At 32.9% G+C, this 15,479-nt stretch overlaps 1 protein-coding gene across 3 annotated transcripts; it reads right to left on the reverse strand.

Moving 5' to 3' along the window:
* Positions 1–1,536: 1,536 nt before the first annotated feature.
* On the reverse strand, positions 1,537–9,733 carry LOC125841264 (SPX domain-containing membrane protein At4g22990-like). Of its 3 annotated transcripts, none has more exons than XM_049520355.1 (11): positions 9,428–9,733; positions 7,760–7,818; positions 7,063–7,183; positions 6,087–6,398; positions 5,705–5,809; positions 5,120–5,574; positions 4,314–4,618; positions 3,714–3,889; positions 2,991–3,181; positions 2,659–2,792; positions 1,537–1,961 (listed from the first exon to the last, which is right to left on the reverse strand). In XM_049520355.1, the coding sequence occupies exons 2-11, from the start codon at positions 7,810–7,812 to the stop codon at positions 1,723–1,725; spliced, it is 2,091 nt and encodes a 696-aa protein (XP_049376312.1). In that variant the 5' UTR covers positions 7,813–7,818; positions 9,428–9,733; the 3' UTR covers positions 1,537–1,722. The 3 variants fall into 3 exon arrangements, with proteins under 3 accessions (XP_049376312.1, XP_049376311.1, XP_049376310.1); XM_049520354.1 differs by lacking the exon at positions 9,428–9,733 and adding an exon at positions 7,920–8,077 and having other exon boundaries at positions 1,538–1,961; positions 3,714–3,892; XM_049520353.1 differs by having other exon boundaries at positions 1,539–1,961; positions 3,714–3,892.
* Positions 9,734–15,479: the final 5,746 nt, after the last annotated feature.

Here is a 15,479-nt window from a genome sequence, read left to right on the forward strand (position 1 = left end):
ATAACTCTATCCATCAAAGCTAAAACAAATGAGAAGAATCACCTAGTGTTTTTTGTCTCCGTTGAATTTTGAACCGCTAAAACCTTCAACCAACCTCTTTTCATTAATATCAAATGCTATACTAAATAAAGAGTGTATAGATTGGCGGTGAAATACTAATTTTTTTCATCTCTAATTCTTTTCAAGGGTCCCAATTTGAAAAAGGACAATTGAAAATAAGTCATCAAAATTTATGAATATGTAGGCAAGTTTTATTGGTGTCTAAATTGAATTGTAGAGCAACAAAAGATTTAAATTGACCACACAAAAAATAAAGGTTGGGGGACCAAATATTATTTAATACAATCTTAATTGGCTTCTATAAACTTATATTACTCTCTCTATTCATACACTTCTACAAAGTTGTCAACTCTAAAATGTAGATCAGCTTTTTTGTTTTTTGTTTAAACAATACATATTGTAAATCCAAATTAGTGTCGTGTATGGCAAAGGGAAAACGTTCCCTACTAGAAATTTTAAAATTATGAGAATTCAAATTCAAGACATCTAATTAATGAGAATACTGTGTATGGTAAATATAGACCAGTTGAACAATTGTCCCCTTCCAATACGGACTCATTGAGCCAATGCTAAAGAAGTTGGATAACTTCAAATTTCACAATTTTTATGTCTAAATCCAGCTAACGACGTAAGAAGTTGATACTAGTTCCATGAACCTTCTCGAAAGGCCATGATCGTCATACTAAATTGGTGATTCTTTTTTCTTTTAGCTTAGTATTGTCAGTTTGTACGAGGACAATTAAAAAATTTGTCAACATTTATTAACAACACAAATAGTTGGCAGATTGACCGTCGAAATTAATTAAATGAGGTAAGCTAGGTGGAGGTGGCACGTAATTGCTACTTCCCATCAATGGTGAAACTTTTTTTTCTAAAAGAATGACTCAAGTCTGAAGTATTAGAATTTGAAAAAATAAAAAAAAATGTTGTTCCTTATAAAACAACCCAAAAAGAAAGGAGAAATGTTTAACCATAACATACATCGACAAAAATAATGAGAGATTTGAGCTTAGTTTGCTAGTGGTTATTGTCTGTTCTAGACCTAGGCTCGTATATCTTTAAACCACACCACTAGGGCGTATATTCTATTTATTTATATACCCAACATCTCTCATATATTTTGTCGGTATGGACTCTTATCCAAGCTAAGGTGTCACACCATGCCTGTGTTAAATACTTACCGACATCCAATGTTTAATCGGACCAAACAATTTAACCATAATAATTGAATGGTACAAAATTAAAGTAAGAATAGACACTATCTACCCATAGTTAAAGAAATAAATGTGTGTATAAAAGCCAATTGTCTTGCATTTTGGCGTAAATACAGGTGCTAATAAATTCGTGACACAATTACTTCTATGAAGTATGTAATTCCTATTAAATTCCCACATGAATTAACAACAGCTCAATATTTTAGTTGCATAGAAAGAAATTTCCCATAGGACAAACAAGACAGATAATGAATAATAAGAACCTAGTTGAAAGTAAAGAAATCAATGAACTAGTTATTAACCGAAAATTTACATCAATATTACACATGGGGAAAAAGTACCTACACAAGGACAACTCAGCTAATGAACTAGAAAGGGAGGTGGAAAAGAATTGAGGGGGGTGATAATGCTATAATGGTCGACTACATTTTAAGAATCCAAAAGGAGCTCAGTAAAGAGAATTGTACGTGTAACAGGTCGCGATAATGGATGCTAGACAAATCAAAAGTGAAGGGAGGAGTGTGACGTTCAAGAGCTTACTCTGTCCCAAATACCCAGCAAGGGTTATGGTTACATCTGCAATCACCCGAGCAAATGTGCCAGCTTCTGTTGACAAGAGACCCCCATTGTAGGTTCCACGAGAAAGTCTGGATGACATTACTCGAGAGAGGAGCGATAGATTGACACCTGATAACGTCAACCAAATAAATAGAGATTAAGAATGCAAGTAGTGTAAAACATGACAGAAAATACCAGACATCATCACGATTGAATTATTCGTAGTTTATGCTAGAGAGTTCGGTTTATCCAATTCAAGAATGGTTAAGAAAGATACATTCAGCAGGGTTAGGCTCATCATTGAAGATATAATGGAAGGAATCAGTAGTGAAAAGTCCAACTTGTCTTTTTTCATCAATTAGTATCTGTGCCTTAATCCACTTAGATGGAAAATCTTATTTCTATTATAAGAAATGAGGTTTTAAAACTACTTCAAAAGAGTTCTTAAGGTCTCTGAATCAGTTTTCTAGGAGAGCATTCTTTTAAGGAGTAAGTAAATATAAAGACATAAGTCACCCAGTAACGGATCCACTTATCCAAGTTATGATGATGTAAACCACTAATCCTAGTCTGAAATCAAAGACTAGGTTGATTATCGGAAGAGTTTAAAAAATATCATCTTTGAACTAGTAGTTCATTATAGACAGAAATGGAAAAGAAACCTAGAATTATTGAGAGAATCTAGAATGCTATGATACCACTCTAATTCAGTTCACTAGACACTCAGAGCTAGTAACCTTATTTTGCTTCGTCATATTGATAGGTTCCTTCGACAACACATATGTCTCTTAATGAGGAAAAAAGAATAGGACGGGAGAGGTCTTACCTTCTAACACTTCAGCAGCTACAAACATTATAAGCCCAGAGCAGACATATTGTGGCACAGTGTATGGGCTTACAATATGAAAGCTCCCAAGTATACCAAGAAAAACCATAATTTCAGATACCAACAAAATTTGCCTGCAAGCCGAAGAAACTATCAGAATCCCATAGCAAATATTCAACATAAATACATAATAGTAGTAGTTTTAGAATTCCATTCTCATTATAATACATCAATGTGAGCACCAAAAATTTATATCCAGGAAAATTTTAGAAAATCTAGCCTCGTGTCCAGAAAGTAAGCACCAAAGCATGTTGTGGTGCAAAAGATATTACCTGTCTTCAAACATATTACTTATGTAGCTCCCAACTACAACATTTATTGGAAGAACCGTGAGGCCAAGACATGCAAGAAAAATTGCCACAGTGCCCGTTGACCAGCTAAAGTAATATGTCGTAACAACACTGGATTCTGAAAGTAAAACCTCCATAGCATATTTCAGCATGAAGTAGATTAATAATTGAACCTGGAAAGATGAAAGAGTCCAGTCACCATTCATTTAAAGTTAAAATCTTACAGCATAATTAAACTATACGTAATATGCTTATTTTTTTTCCATATGCATACAAAGAGTGATCCATCCTTTTCATTTTCTTCTCCTTTTTTCTTGATTTCTCTCTTGGCTATGATGAGAAGGCACTGCCCAATCAGACATACAGTTACTTGCCAGTTGTATTTTCATTTCTAGTAAGACAAGATTATGTACTAACCATGCACAGCTTTCAATATGCAAATCACCATTGTTAATCTCCGTCTGTATTATAGGTATATATATTATGATAAACTACATTCATGTCCTACTTACTGTCCTTATTTCGTCTTTGGCATCATTATCACAATCTTCACAAAAATGAAGAATTCCAAAGTTCAACAAACATAAGGGAGCAAGTTGTGGATAACTCCCAAGAGAAAAACAGCCATTAAGCAGGAATGCAAGCAATATAAATAACCCATTTTTTTTTTTGCTCAATGGACTCTATCCAGAGTTGGAAACTTACCTTCACCGAAGGTGTAAGTAATCTGTATGCTTCAGCTATAGAGTTGGCTGGCTGACGAGATTCCTCAGGAGCTTCTTCACTCTCATCATATTCTTGGTCATTCTCATCATCTTGTTGATTGTCCTCCACTTTTAAGAGCAATGGTTGTGTAATGCCATTTTCAAGGACATCATTTTCTACTGGTACAAAAAAAAAGGGTTAACCATAAGCATTCCTGTTCTTCCATTTCGACAAACTTTTTTCCCTGGTTGATCTAATTTATGGGTACCTTTATGGGTAGAGAGGTTGTGGACCATAGACCCTCGGCTCAAAAGAAAAGAAGAATTCAAAGCATGATTATAAGAAAATAAGATAGCAAACAACAGGATACAAAGCAAATAGAGCAACAAATAGTAATAAACATTAAATAACAAAGAAAATATGTGATTCCTAAATATGGTTACGAATAAGGAGGGGAGGCTAGCCCCGTGTCTCTCCCACATAAAATATGACAACTCTCGTCTACCTACCAACCTTCTACCCTAATGCTCAACCTCCATACCTTCTTATCTACAAGAGACAAGATCATGCCAATACCATGCAACAAAAAGTTCAACATACCATTATTAGAAGGTTCTTGAGGACCAGTGTTCACTTCAGTTTCAGTAGCAGGTTCTCTGAATGAGATCCACAACCATATCAAATAGACTAACCATGCAAAAGCCATGAGCCAACCAGGCAAAGTATCTTGATTGAATGTCAACTTGTAAATCTTAAAATTAGTTTGGAGTAACCCAGCAAGTGCAGGGCCACATGCCATCCCAAGAGCGCTAGCACTGACAAATCCAGCTGAAGCCTGCATCCGGATTTTAAGGGGCACACAGTCACTGATGTAACGTCGGTTCACTGCTCTGGCAGAACCCAAACTGCAAATTCAAGAACAAAATGGAGATGGAATGAAATGAGAATGTAGTATGAAGATGGGCAAGCAAATGGTTTACTGAATTCACTAATATCATTTCATTTGAATCTTCACTCATATGACCCTGTAGTATTCCAGACTGAAGGTGGTTAGTTTACCTGGTCCCTAAAAAAAATGTTTTACTTCCACTGATACACGAGAATCAACTGACGATTATCCTAGCATGCTGCAACTAAAGTATATTATGTGAAGTTGTTAAAAATAATTAAACACAAAAAACTTCCTTTGAAGTCCTCAGATCACTCTCCAAAATCAATTCAGCACAATTTTCATCTTTGACATAACGGAAGATTAGTTGTCTAGAAGATGTTAAATTCTTCTCTCCACACCCTACCATCACCCCTAAAATATTCCAAATAAATATCTAAAATATTCATCACAGATTACCATGTGCATGTAACACATGCATAAGTGCACAGATTTGGGAAGAGAGAGAGAGACCTACCCACAAAATATTCGACCAATAAGGAGAACTGGTATTGATTTGAGATCATAAGCCAGTGCATACATGATATTCCCCACAAAGAGAACTATACTGCTAAATACCAGAGGTCTGAAATAAGACCTGTTTGACCAAGCACTGAAATACACAGAGGAAAAGATCTGTGCAACAGCCATGGCACCGATCACAATCCCACAAACTGTTGCAGCAGCACCAAGGCTCATAGAATAATCATCTGCTGTTGGAACAATGATATATGTATTGACCATATAAAGGAAGGTATTTGCCAAGTTTAAGATAAGTGACATAAAATGGTATCTCTGATCATCAACTTGTTCCTCAACAGGAGTTGGAAACTCTTCTTGCATGATAAGTGCATGTTGGGCCAAAAAGTTAAGGAAGTTTGTTGAATGACTTAATCTATCAACAGCTGCTTGCAATGAATCAACAACAGAATCCTGCAAAACAATTTAATATATAAGAATATAGTAGGGAAAGCCTCAAAATTATTTGTTCAAGAAACTATGATGCACAGAGGATTTACGAAATCAGCATAATACGAAAAGATCAACGGATATAGAGAAAAACCTGGAGCGGAAGAGAAGGCTGGTCATAAATTGACAAGTAGCTTCCCTGACGGTCCTGAAGATCAGCAAGATTACGAGATATTGCTCCAACAACTGCCCCTAGCCCCTGCAATCAGCATTCATGGTCAGTAGCGCCCACCTTGAACTATTGTCATTTGTCAGTGAGATTTTTCTCTTGGACAAATGTATCAAATTTCTGAAGTTAACACACATTTTCTCATCACGAATACTGAAGATTCAATATTTTTTTTTGTTTTCCTCATTAAAAATGCCAACTAGAAATTGCAGTAGTAGTTGATGCTATAGAACTGCAGCAGTCATGTTATTACTAGTAGAAGAAGATGAATAAAATAAAGTAGCTATAGTTGAGTTTATCATATTACCACATGCTTGAAAACTTGCTGAAGTTGGGAATAAGGATGATTAGCCCGGGTTTTGACATAATAATCAGTGAATCGATACCCAAAACGTTTGTCAAATTTCTTGAGGATCTTCCGCAATCCAATGGCATTTATTTCAACGAAAAAAAGAAGCTTCAGAAGATCACGTCCCACATCTCTATAAGATTCTCGCAACTCGATTATTTTGGATATATCAGGCTGTTCTTGAAGAGACTCTTGCTGTTTATTAAGTTCAGATATCCTGCTCGCCAGCAATCCTTGTTGTTCCAACATAAACAGAACAATTCTTTCAATCTGCAAGAGTTAAGAAAATTACAGACGCTTTCATGTTTTCCTTCTTAAGTAAAGATATAGATCCCACAGTGTGACAGAATGTTTCTTCCCTATAAGGAGCATCCTTTTAACCACTACATGAATAAGGTATTAGCAAACAGAAAAAATCAGGCTAATTCCTGAAGACTGCCATTGACGATTGACCTATCCAAATCCCTATTCAGAACACAAACAGAGAGCTGGGGAGGGGAGAGAAGACACAATAGCCAGAAGAAAGAAACAAACATGGAAGAACGCATGGACTGAACCATGACTGCTCTCCCAGGGAAGAGGAGGCGGAAAATAGATGAGGGTTCCATAACATGCTACTTATTCAGATGAGACTGAATAATCACTCTTGAAGAAACTCGGCACATAGTCAGTATTTGGGAGAAGGGGTGCCTTTTTCAGTCACCTAAAAGAACTTGCAGCTAGTTTACCTGATTCAGTTGAAGTAGGACTAGGTACTTCAAGAGAGATCAAACTTTTGTTTGAAGAATAACAAATGCATTGGTGAGCCTCATAACTTACTCTTATAGTACAAAATGTTAGGAAAATCTGTCAGAAAAGATCAACAAACCAACCCTAACCTGATTTGGCTGATATGCACATAAGAGATGCTAGTGCACAGCCCTCATATTCTTACCTGATTGTCTAGCATCCGTGAGAAATCCTTAAGAACATGTCGACGATCGAGTGATCCAGCTTTAATTTGGTTATCGTACTGCTTAACCTTTTTCTTCATTAATTTGTAGTTGATGTAATATCTGGAAAGTTAAAAAAAATAAAGCTCATCAAGTATACAAAAACCAGTCAATTCTGACAAAACAAACAAATATGTCTCTGGATTCAATGCAAAGCTTTTTTTACTTTCCTTGTTTCCTTTCCTTAAGGAGGTAGGGTCTAATATATTTCTTTGTTTAGCTATTTCCCTTCACATGTCTCTACATAAGTCTGTCTTGTCTCTTTATTATCACAAAGTAATGTGTTTCCTTAACCCTCCCACAAGTTTGCTAGCTGTTTTTTTCTGAAATTTAACAGTCACTCATTTAATTTGCAGTTAAGACACTGTCCAGATCTTCTTTACAGAGATTGTGTTCTACTGTTATACAGCAGATGTTACGATTTCACTACATGTCACTCATTTAAACTGTATTAGCACTGGAAAAACTACTCTCAAATGTAGCAAGTTGAAATGCATTTAACATGCTCCCATGGAAATTACCTCGTGTAGTCAAATCACAAATGTAAACCAGCGAAAGAAAATGCATGCTCTAGTTTCCAGCAAGTTTAAATGAAAGAACGCTACAACAACTAGGTCTATATAAGGATGTTCAGCATACCCTTGCCATTCTTGGATCTGTCTGTCCTTCAACTTTTTTCCAAAAGCAACCATTTTTCACTGTATAACCAAAAGAAAAGGAGAAAGACAAGGACATCAGTTTTTTTAAAAAAGAAAAAGACAAGCAGAAAATTGGACAATGAGAAACTGTTTTCAAGTACCATAAAGCTAGAACTGTTTGGCTGATGAAAATTGAGAAGGTAATCACACCAATCCCATTTCAATTTAGCACAATTCTTACTGAAACAGTTGATCACCTATAGGTGTCAAATTTTTGCTATGGTTTTGGAGAATGAAATCTTCTGTAATGCATAATTGATGTGCATCACCAAACCATAGTTTACTACACATAATCTATTATGGGTCAACAAATCATAATATGCTAACAAAAACTTATGAAACAGAGACAAATCCAGAGGAAAAGAAATTATTAGTTCAAGTTTGAGGCCAAGCATTGTCCACAGTGGCCAAAGATAAGTTGCACATTCTTCATGCATAGTTTTAATTAATATAATCAAATAACACATTTTCTTCGGAACATCCCCCGATTTCATACAAAAAGAAAACATGACAGGTCAGCTTCACAATTGAAGAGAAATGCTTAACTACTGTAATTTATGCAGAACTAAAATGACAATTATATCAGTCAAGATTTTGAAAACTTTTTAGCAAATTTTGAGTCTGAAGAGATCTCTGGGTGAATAACTGCTTCATATTCTTGCAGCAATTTTATTTTTTTTATGACAAGGGAACCTGTAGCGGTTACCTCTTTGAGTGCGCACAGTGTAAACCCACTCGTGTGCAATAGCTCACAGACCACACAGGAAAAGTAAGCCGCACTAGGCAATTTTCTTTCCTCACACGTTATGCCAAAGCTTACACTCTCATATATAACCATGTTATTTCCATACTAATCCTTTTTTCCCCTCTTTTTTGGCCGTCATAAAATCAATATTGTGCAGAGAGACTATACCAGGTTTACTGCCTCTAGGACTAGAGACCTTACAAGTTACAACCATATCAATAAATGACAAATTCCTGAGATGAAATTATTGGGCGTAACAATCAATACCAATTCTGAATAGCATTATAATGACCATTTACATTTCAACGTGCATAAAACTCACATACTTACACAGTTAGACATCTTAATTGCAGGTCAGCACAACAACTACTACCACAACCACACGCATAAAAGTTGAAACCAAACAACATCACACACATCAATCGAGCTCAATACTCAGTCACATTAAAAAAAACGTAGAAGCTCACTCGCAACAAAAAAAAACTTATTAAGCCATTCTAGAGAAAAATCGAGAAGAAATCCCAAAATTCCAGTCAAAAACACCGAATTAAAGAGGAATACCGGTAGTACACAGCGTCGAAGTTGACAGATATTTCAATCAACAAAAAAAATTATTAAAAAAACTAAAAAAAAATACAGGATATTAGCTCAAACCAATGGAATAGGCAGATACTTCAACAGCCACGCCGTTCTAGTCAAAATTCGAATAAACAAAATTCCAAAATTCAGCAATAAACACAGCTTAAATGATCAATTTGCAGTAGAGTTGAGAGTTCCAAATCAATACACTCTGGCACATGCATACATATCTCAGTTCAAACTACTGAAACTCGTTTTGCTTTTGAAAGCATTTCTCCGCATTACCTGAGGATGACGATTCGCCAAAAGCAGCTCTTAGATAAGCATCAACAAACACGAGCAGGAGAGAAAGTTATCTCTCTGGACGAGATTTCGCAAAAGTTTCAGAGAGAGCTATTAGGAATCTTCACGAGATTTCTGATACACAAAACTTAGATTCGAATATTCGAAATACTCTCTCTGTGTGTGTATGGGCGCTGGAGCATACAATAAGAAGATTTGGAGACTGATTGATTGATTGAAGGAGGAGGTGCTGAAAGATGTGAGAACGGAGTATTATATGGCTGTTAAAATGACTCAGCACACGAGATCTCCTCTTTTTTTTTCTTTCGTATCTACTGTTCGGTATGCGTATTAGAGCTTATGTTCATACCCATATTGAAATCCAAGTCCAAAACCGATAATTTTAAATTTGCACTGCATAAAGCCTCATTAGGATGAAGGTACTCTCACTAATAATTTTTTCATACTCAAAACTCAAATCAAGACATTTAATTAAAGAAGAAACAGATCCACCCGTTTGATGGCAATCTCCTCTTCTTTGTTTCTCTCTTTTATGCTTTTTTTAAGCCTCCCTAAATCTGAATCATCTGAATTGTTAAAATATCCTTGTATATCTACCTCTGAATAATGAATAATTAACATTATTTATTTTTAATATGAAATTAAATGTTATATGAACAAAATTTTATTTCAGTCAAAAAATAATATTTTGAATATTTCTATTTGGATTAAAAAAAAATAAAAGTATGAAAAATGCAAATGGAAGTTATATATCAATAATGGAATTTTTGAAAAGAACTCCACATAAGTTACATCATTGATACGGTTATTTCTTGCACTCAAAAACATTGAAAATCAAATATGATACAGTGTAAATGTTTATAAAAACATTTTATCTTATAATAAGTACATATACTAGTATTGTTATTGGTCTGATAATATTTTCTTATTTTCTGATATTGTACTAATTAAACATTACATCATGAGAATGCTTATCAACTCAAATGTTGTATTGATTAGTTTAGGAAAGTAAAAGGTTTGAGTTGAATTAATGAGGATAAAGGAAATTCGAACGATAAACATGTGATTACATTAACTAAATAAGAAAAACAGCAAATATGACTTTTTTTGACTTGTTGTGATAAAAAAAAAAAAAGACTTGTTGTGATCATTTGAATTAAGATAAAGTGTATTATTTTGAATGATCTCAATAATAGTACATAAGACTTTGTTATAAATTTGATTTATTTGGATTCATTAAGAGATCTATATGGAAACAAAATAAAATAGACACTTAATAAGCTGAATCTAAATAATTAAAATTTAAATCTTAACGAAAACAAAATTATTTAATGAACATCTCAATAATTAAGATTTAAACCTTCACCAAATGCAAACAAATGAAATATCAATCTTTTCTTAGTGAGTGTATTCAAAAGAATATGTTCTTTAATGAACTTTTTTTGCGGTATTACTTTATATGTTTCTCTTATGTTTAAGGATCTATGAGGTTGAAGGTGCTTACCATCTTATCTTTTTTTATCTTTTTTTTTTTTTTTGCGATTCTTATTTTTTATTTATATTTGGTAAAAAAAAAGGGCACAAATTCAAACTATAACATTTCTTATTTTTATTTTCATAATTCTTGTTAGTCAACCAATTTATTTTCTTCAAAGAAACTCCCAAGAAATGTAACTGAAGAAGATGATTTGACTCGTTATTCAATAATTAATTTGTCCCCAATTCTTATTATGTTTCCTTAAATTAAAATGAAACTATTTTGTTGTGGTTGAGAACAAATTAGTAATCTTATTTTTGACTTTTCAAATGCATGTGATTTGGGTCTATAATTACTTTAGTGGCGTTCTTTCTTATTCTGCACAATTTTGTACCACGTGAAAAAAAAAGTATTTTGGCGGGGCACACAGTATGACAAAATTACATTATAATTGTTGATTTTTTTTTAAAAAAAAATTCTCAATTGATATCGGATATTAATATTAAAGCTCAACTAATCAAAATAAAAAGAAGTGAATGCATCGATCTCACTATTATAATTATTGTATATTATTACAAGTAATAGAATGTTAAAAGAAGTAACATTATAAATAGATTTTCATTTTTATCTATTAAGAAAAGATAATTATTTTTTTCTATATTTTTTCTTAATATTAATTATTTATATTTCAAATCATTTCTCAATACATAATACTAATTAACATTAATCAATAAGGCTAGTGTGTAAAATATATATAGTCATATCAATTATTATTTTCTTAATGAATATGTCAGTGTATTATTTCATATTTCGGATCTCGCACTACACTTCATATTTGTGGATGACATTCTCAACATGATTTTTTCCATACCTAAAGCTCAAACTCAATATCTCTAATTAATGATGAAGAAATTTCACCACCGCACCACAATCCATATTTGATTGAACTCATAATTAACCAAATCAATAAGTACATTTTCAGTAGCATTTTTTATGCAACAATTATTCGAAATAATGAAAATAATTCATCCAATATCTATTTTATTTTAATAATAAGATAGACAAAAAAACATACTGACTCACAAAGATTCGATTTATATATTATATTGTTATCTAGCCAATATTCTATTATCACATGCAGCTCTGATGAACATGTCGTTTTTGGCGATACTAGCCAATTTTATTCATTTTAAACATGCAAGAGTTTTCATTCTTATCGAAATTATAAATTCTCATCATTAATATATACGTTAAAGTCGATCAATAAATCATAATTATCAACTTATTATATTATATGTGATCCAAAATTAAACTTAAAAAGTATTTATTATTGACTTATTATATTATATGCGATCCAAAATCAAACTTAAAAAGTATTTATTATTGACTTATTATACTATATGTGATCCAAATCAAACTTAAAAATAGGCGGAATGACCTGAGGGATCCTCATAGTTAGCTCTGTTTGTCCGTTGAACCCTTCTACTCATCACTTTGCCAACTGAACATTTAAACTCAACGGAACGCTACTTTTTAAACCCTTTTCTCATCTGTTCAATGTGTGTGTGATGCAATTGCCTACACTAGGAATTCCACGTCATTTTATAATGACACATAAGAAATTACGAATATATATATTTAAAAAAACATAAAATAGAAGGGGAAAAAACCCTATCCACCCCACCGCCCCTCTGTTCTTCGTCTCTCCCATCCCATTCTCTTCTCTCCCCCCCCCCCCATCCACCTCTCTCACCTTCTCCACAACCATAGACTTTCTCGACCAAGAAAAATATGTATTCTTGTCTCCCGTTTCTTTAATTTCAAATAAAATGGAGTAGAGTTTAAACTAAAACTTCAGAAAAAACATCAAGTAATTACGCTAGTGGATCAAATTGGAGGAATCTAAATAAATTTTTATCCCTGTGTTCCTCTTAAAAAAATGTATTTTTACATGTGTATTTCTGATTTCATGAAGAAAATGTAATTAACAAAGATAGTTAAATAGGCGATGAAGAGGGATTTTGGGTGTCGTTAGTGTCCTTACAAATTTTTAGCGATATGTGTTCTATTTTTACTGAGGATAGATGAAAAAATAGGAGAAATTGAGAAAAAAATGTTGATAGAGATAATGGTGGGAATGACATATATTGAGGCCATAGACGCCTTTCTTCAGGGGAAGACAAAAGGTTGTTTATGTTTTCCCTTTTGATTTTTTTCAGCTTTTTCTCCTCTTTTTTTTAAGTTTTCTTTGATCTTAGTTATAATTTAACTAAAAATTGTTTGTCCGCGCGCTTAATAAACGTGCAATCACGCACTTTGTCCACCTAAGGCATTTTGATGCCACATCAGGTGAGAGGGGTTTAAAATGTAGAGTTTCCTCGAGTTTAAGTGTTCATTTGACAAAATGGTGAGTAGAAGGATTCAATTGACAAACGAAGCCAACTACAGAGCTCTCTCAGGTCATTCCGCCTTAAAAATATTGAGGTTATGTTATTAGAAAAAAAATCACGAAAACCAAAAAAAGACATATTTACTAGGAACTTTTTTTGGTGTGTGTGGGGGTGGGGTACGTAGGAGCTAGTTGCTTTCATATTCATATTTTTATATTCATATCATATCATATATATATATATATACTTTATTGATAACAAGATTTTGACAAATAAAAATATAAATGATTTTATATTATGAGTTTAGAAGCCTTATGGTTGCAATGGAATAAAAGCAATAGGAGTAAGAAAATAGCCTTATGATTCAATTTTTTTTAGATCGAGTCAGTAAAATTATCGTTTATCGTACATTTCCTTCCCTCCAAGTCAATCATTATACTCCCTCCGTCCCATTTTATGTGGCAACATTTGGTCGGGCACGGAGTTTAAGAAATAAATGAAGACTTTGAAATGTTTATCAAATTACCCTTTCTCACTTTTTTCTCTCCTCATAAATGTATTGGAGTATTATTTTAAGATTAAGTGAGATCAACAAGGGTAAAAGAGGAATTGTACCTTTAAATATTTACCATATTAGGAAATGATGCCACATAAAATGGGATGGAGGAGTATTATCAAAGTCATATCGCGATCGCTTAAATTCAAATAAATTTATTAATTAATACACCTTTAGAGCTGGTAAAGATGGGACCACTTATGATTATTCAACGAAGAAAAAGTGTGTTTGGCTCTATTTATTTACTAATCAAATATAATGTCATTTATAGAAACTAACCATCATGTAGGGACAACACATGTTCTAGATGTAGCTAGGCCTAACTATGTACCCATAACATTATTATTAATGTTTGACCTTTCCTTGTCACTTCCTCTTGACCTTTCATTTTCATTTTCCATTCTTTTTTCTTGATGAAATTATTTTTTATTCTAACATGATGTTACTCTAAACGAATCTCATATTAGAAAAGGAGGAAAATAAATGATTTCATAAAACATAACCTAAGTTTATGTGATACTCATGTTTTTTGAGGCTCGGTATAATGTAGCCCTTGAAAAGTGTTTGGCAAGGTAAAAAATGACTTAAAATAAATCAAAAACCAAAAGTAGATCTCCCCCTACTTTTTATTTTTTGACTTAAAAGTCATTTTAGTTTAGTTTTTTATTTTTGACTTAAAAGAGTTTTTTTTAATCCAATCCAAACAAGCTCTTAGTTGGATCATAACATGTCATGCTTTCATTCCATTGAATGATTGTAGACGCACTATTTTCAAGTCATTAATTCTCTTTAAGGTCCGTTCTTATATATGTGAGATCGTTTTGTTTCTTTTTTCTTTCAAATACCTCAATTTCTTACTATATATATCACTTGATTTAATCAAAATAATTTACATTTTAAACTATTTCCGTTTTTAACTTTTGAGCTGGTTACATAAACCTTCCTAAAATGTTGGAATTATAGTGTTATTAATTACACTATTTCTCAAATCGTTTTAAATTTAAATCGAGTGTCTATCAAAAATAATTTAAATCAAGTATCTATCAAAAATAATTTTTCTACCCACAAAGGTAGGATAAGGTCTGCGTACATCTTATCCTAGTTGCACGAGAAGACTACACTGGACATCATTGTATAGTATTAAAAATTACCAACTTACTCATTTCATTCCTTTTCGTATTTTTTACACCAATAAGTTTTTTTTTATTATATGTTGCTTTCACATGTTGGATTTTTGTGTACTTTAATTTTAAAGGATTTTACATTTTCCTTTTAACTCAACAAAATTTGTTGAAAAGTAAATACGGAAGTACGGTATGCTATTTGAAAAATCCAAGAAACTTAATATATAAATAATGACAAATGTAAAATAAAAGGCAATTTGGTGTCTTCATCGATATTTTTTCATTTCTTTTCGTCATGTTTAATAACTGTTCAAATTCATGACACCCCATTTTAACTTCACATACATTGAGAGGTTATTTTTTGGATTATATCATCACTGAGCCTAAAACGTAATGTCTAACTAATTTCAATCATTTGATATCCGGATATTACTGATCCAACTAATTCAGATTTGTGGCACGTAAAGTTCCTAAACACCATTTGTCT

Source organism: Solanum stenotomum, chromosome 10, assembly GCF_019186545.1.
Source record: "Solanum stenotomum isolate F172 chromosome 10, ASM1918654v1, whole genome shotgun sequence".
NCBI lineage: Eukaryota > Viridiplantae > Streptophyta > Magnoliopsida > Solanales > Solanaceae > Solanum > Solanum stenotomum.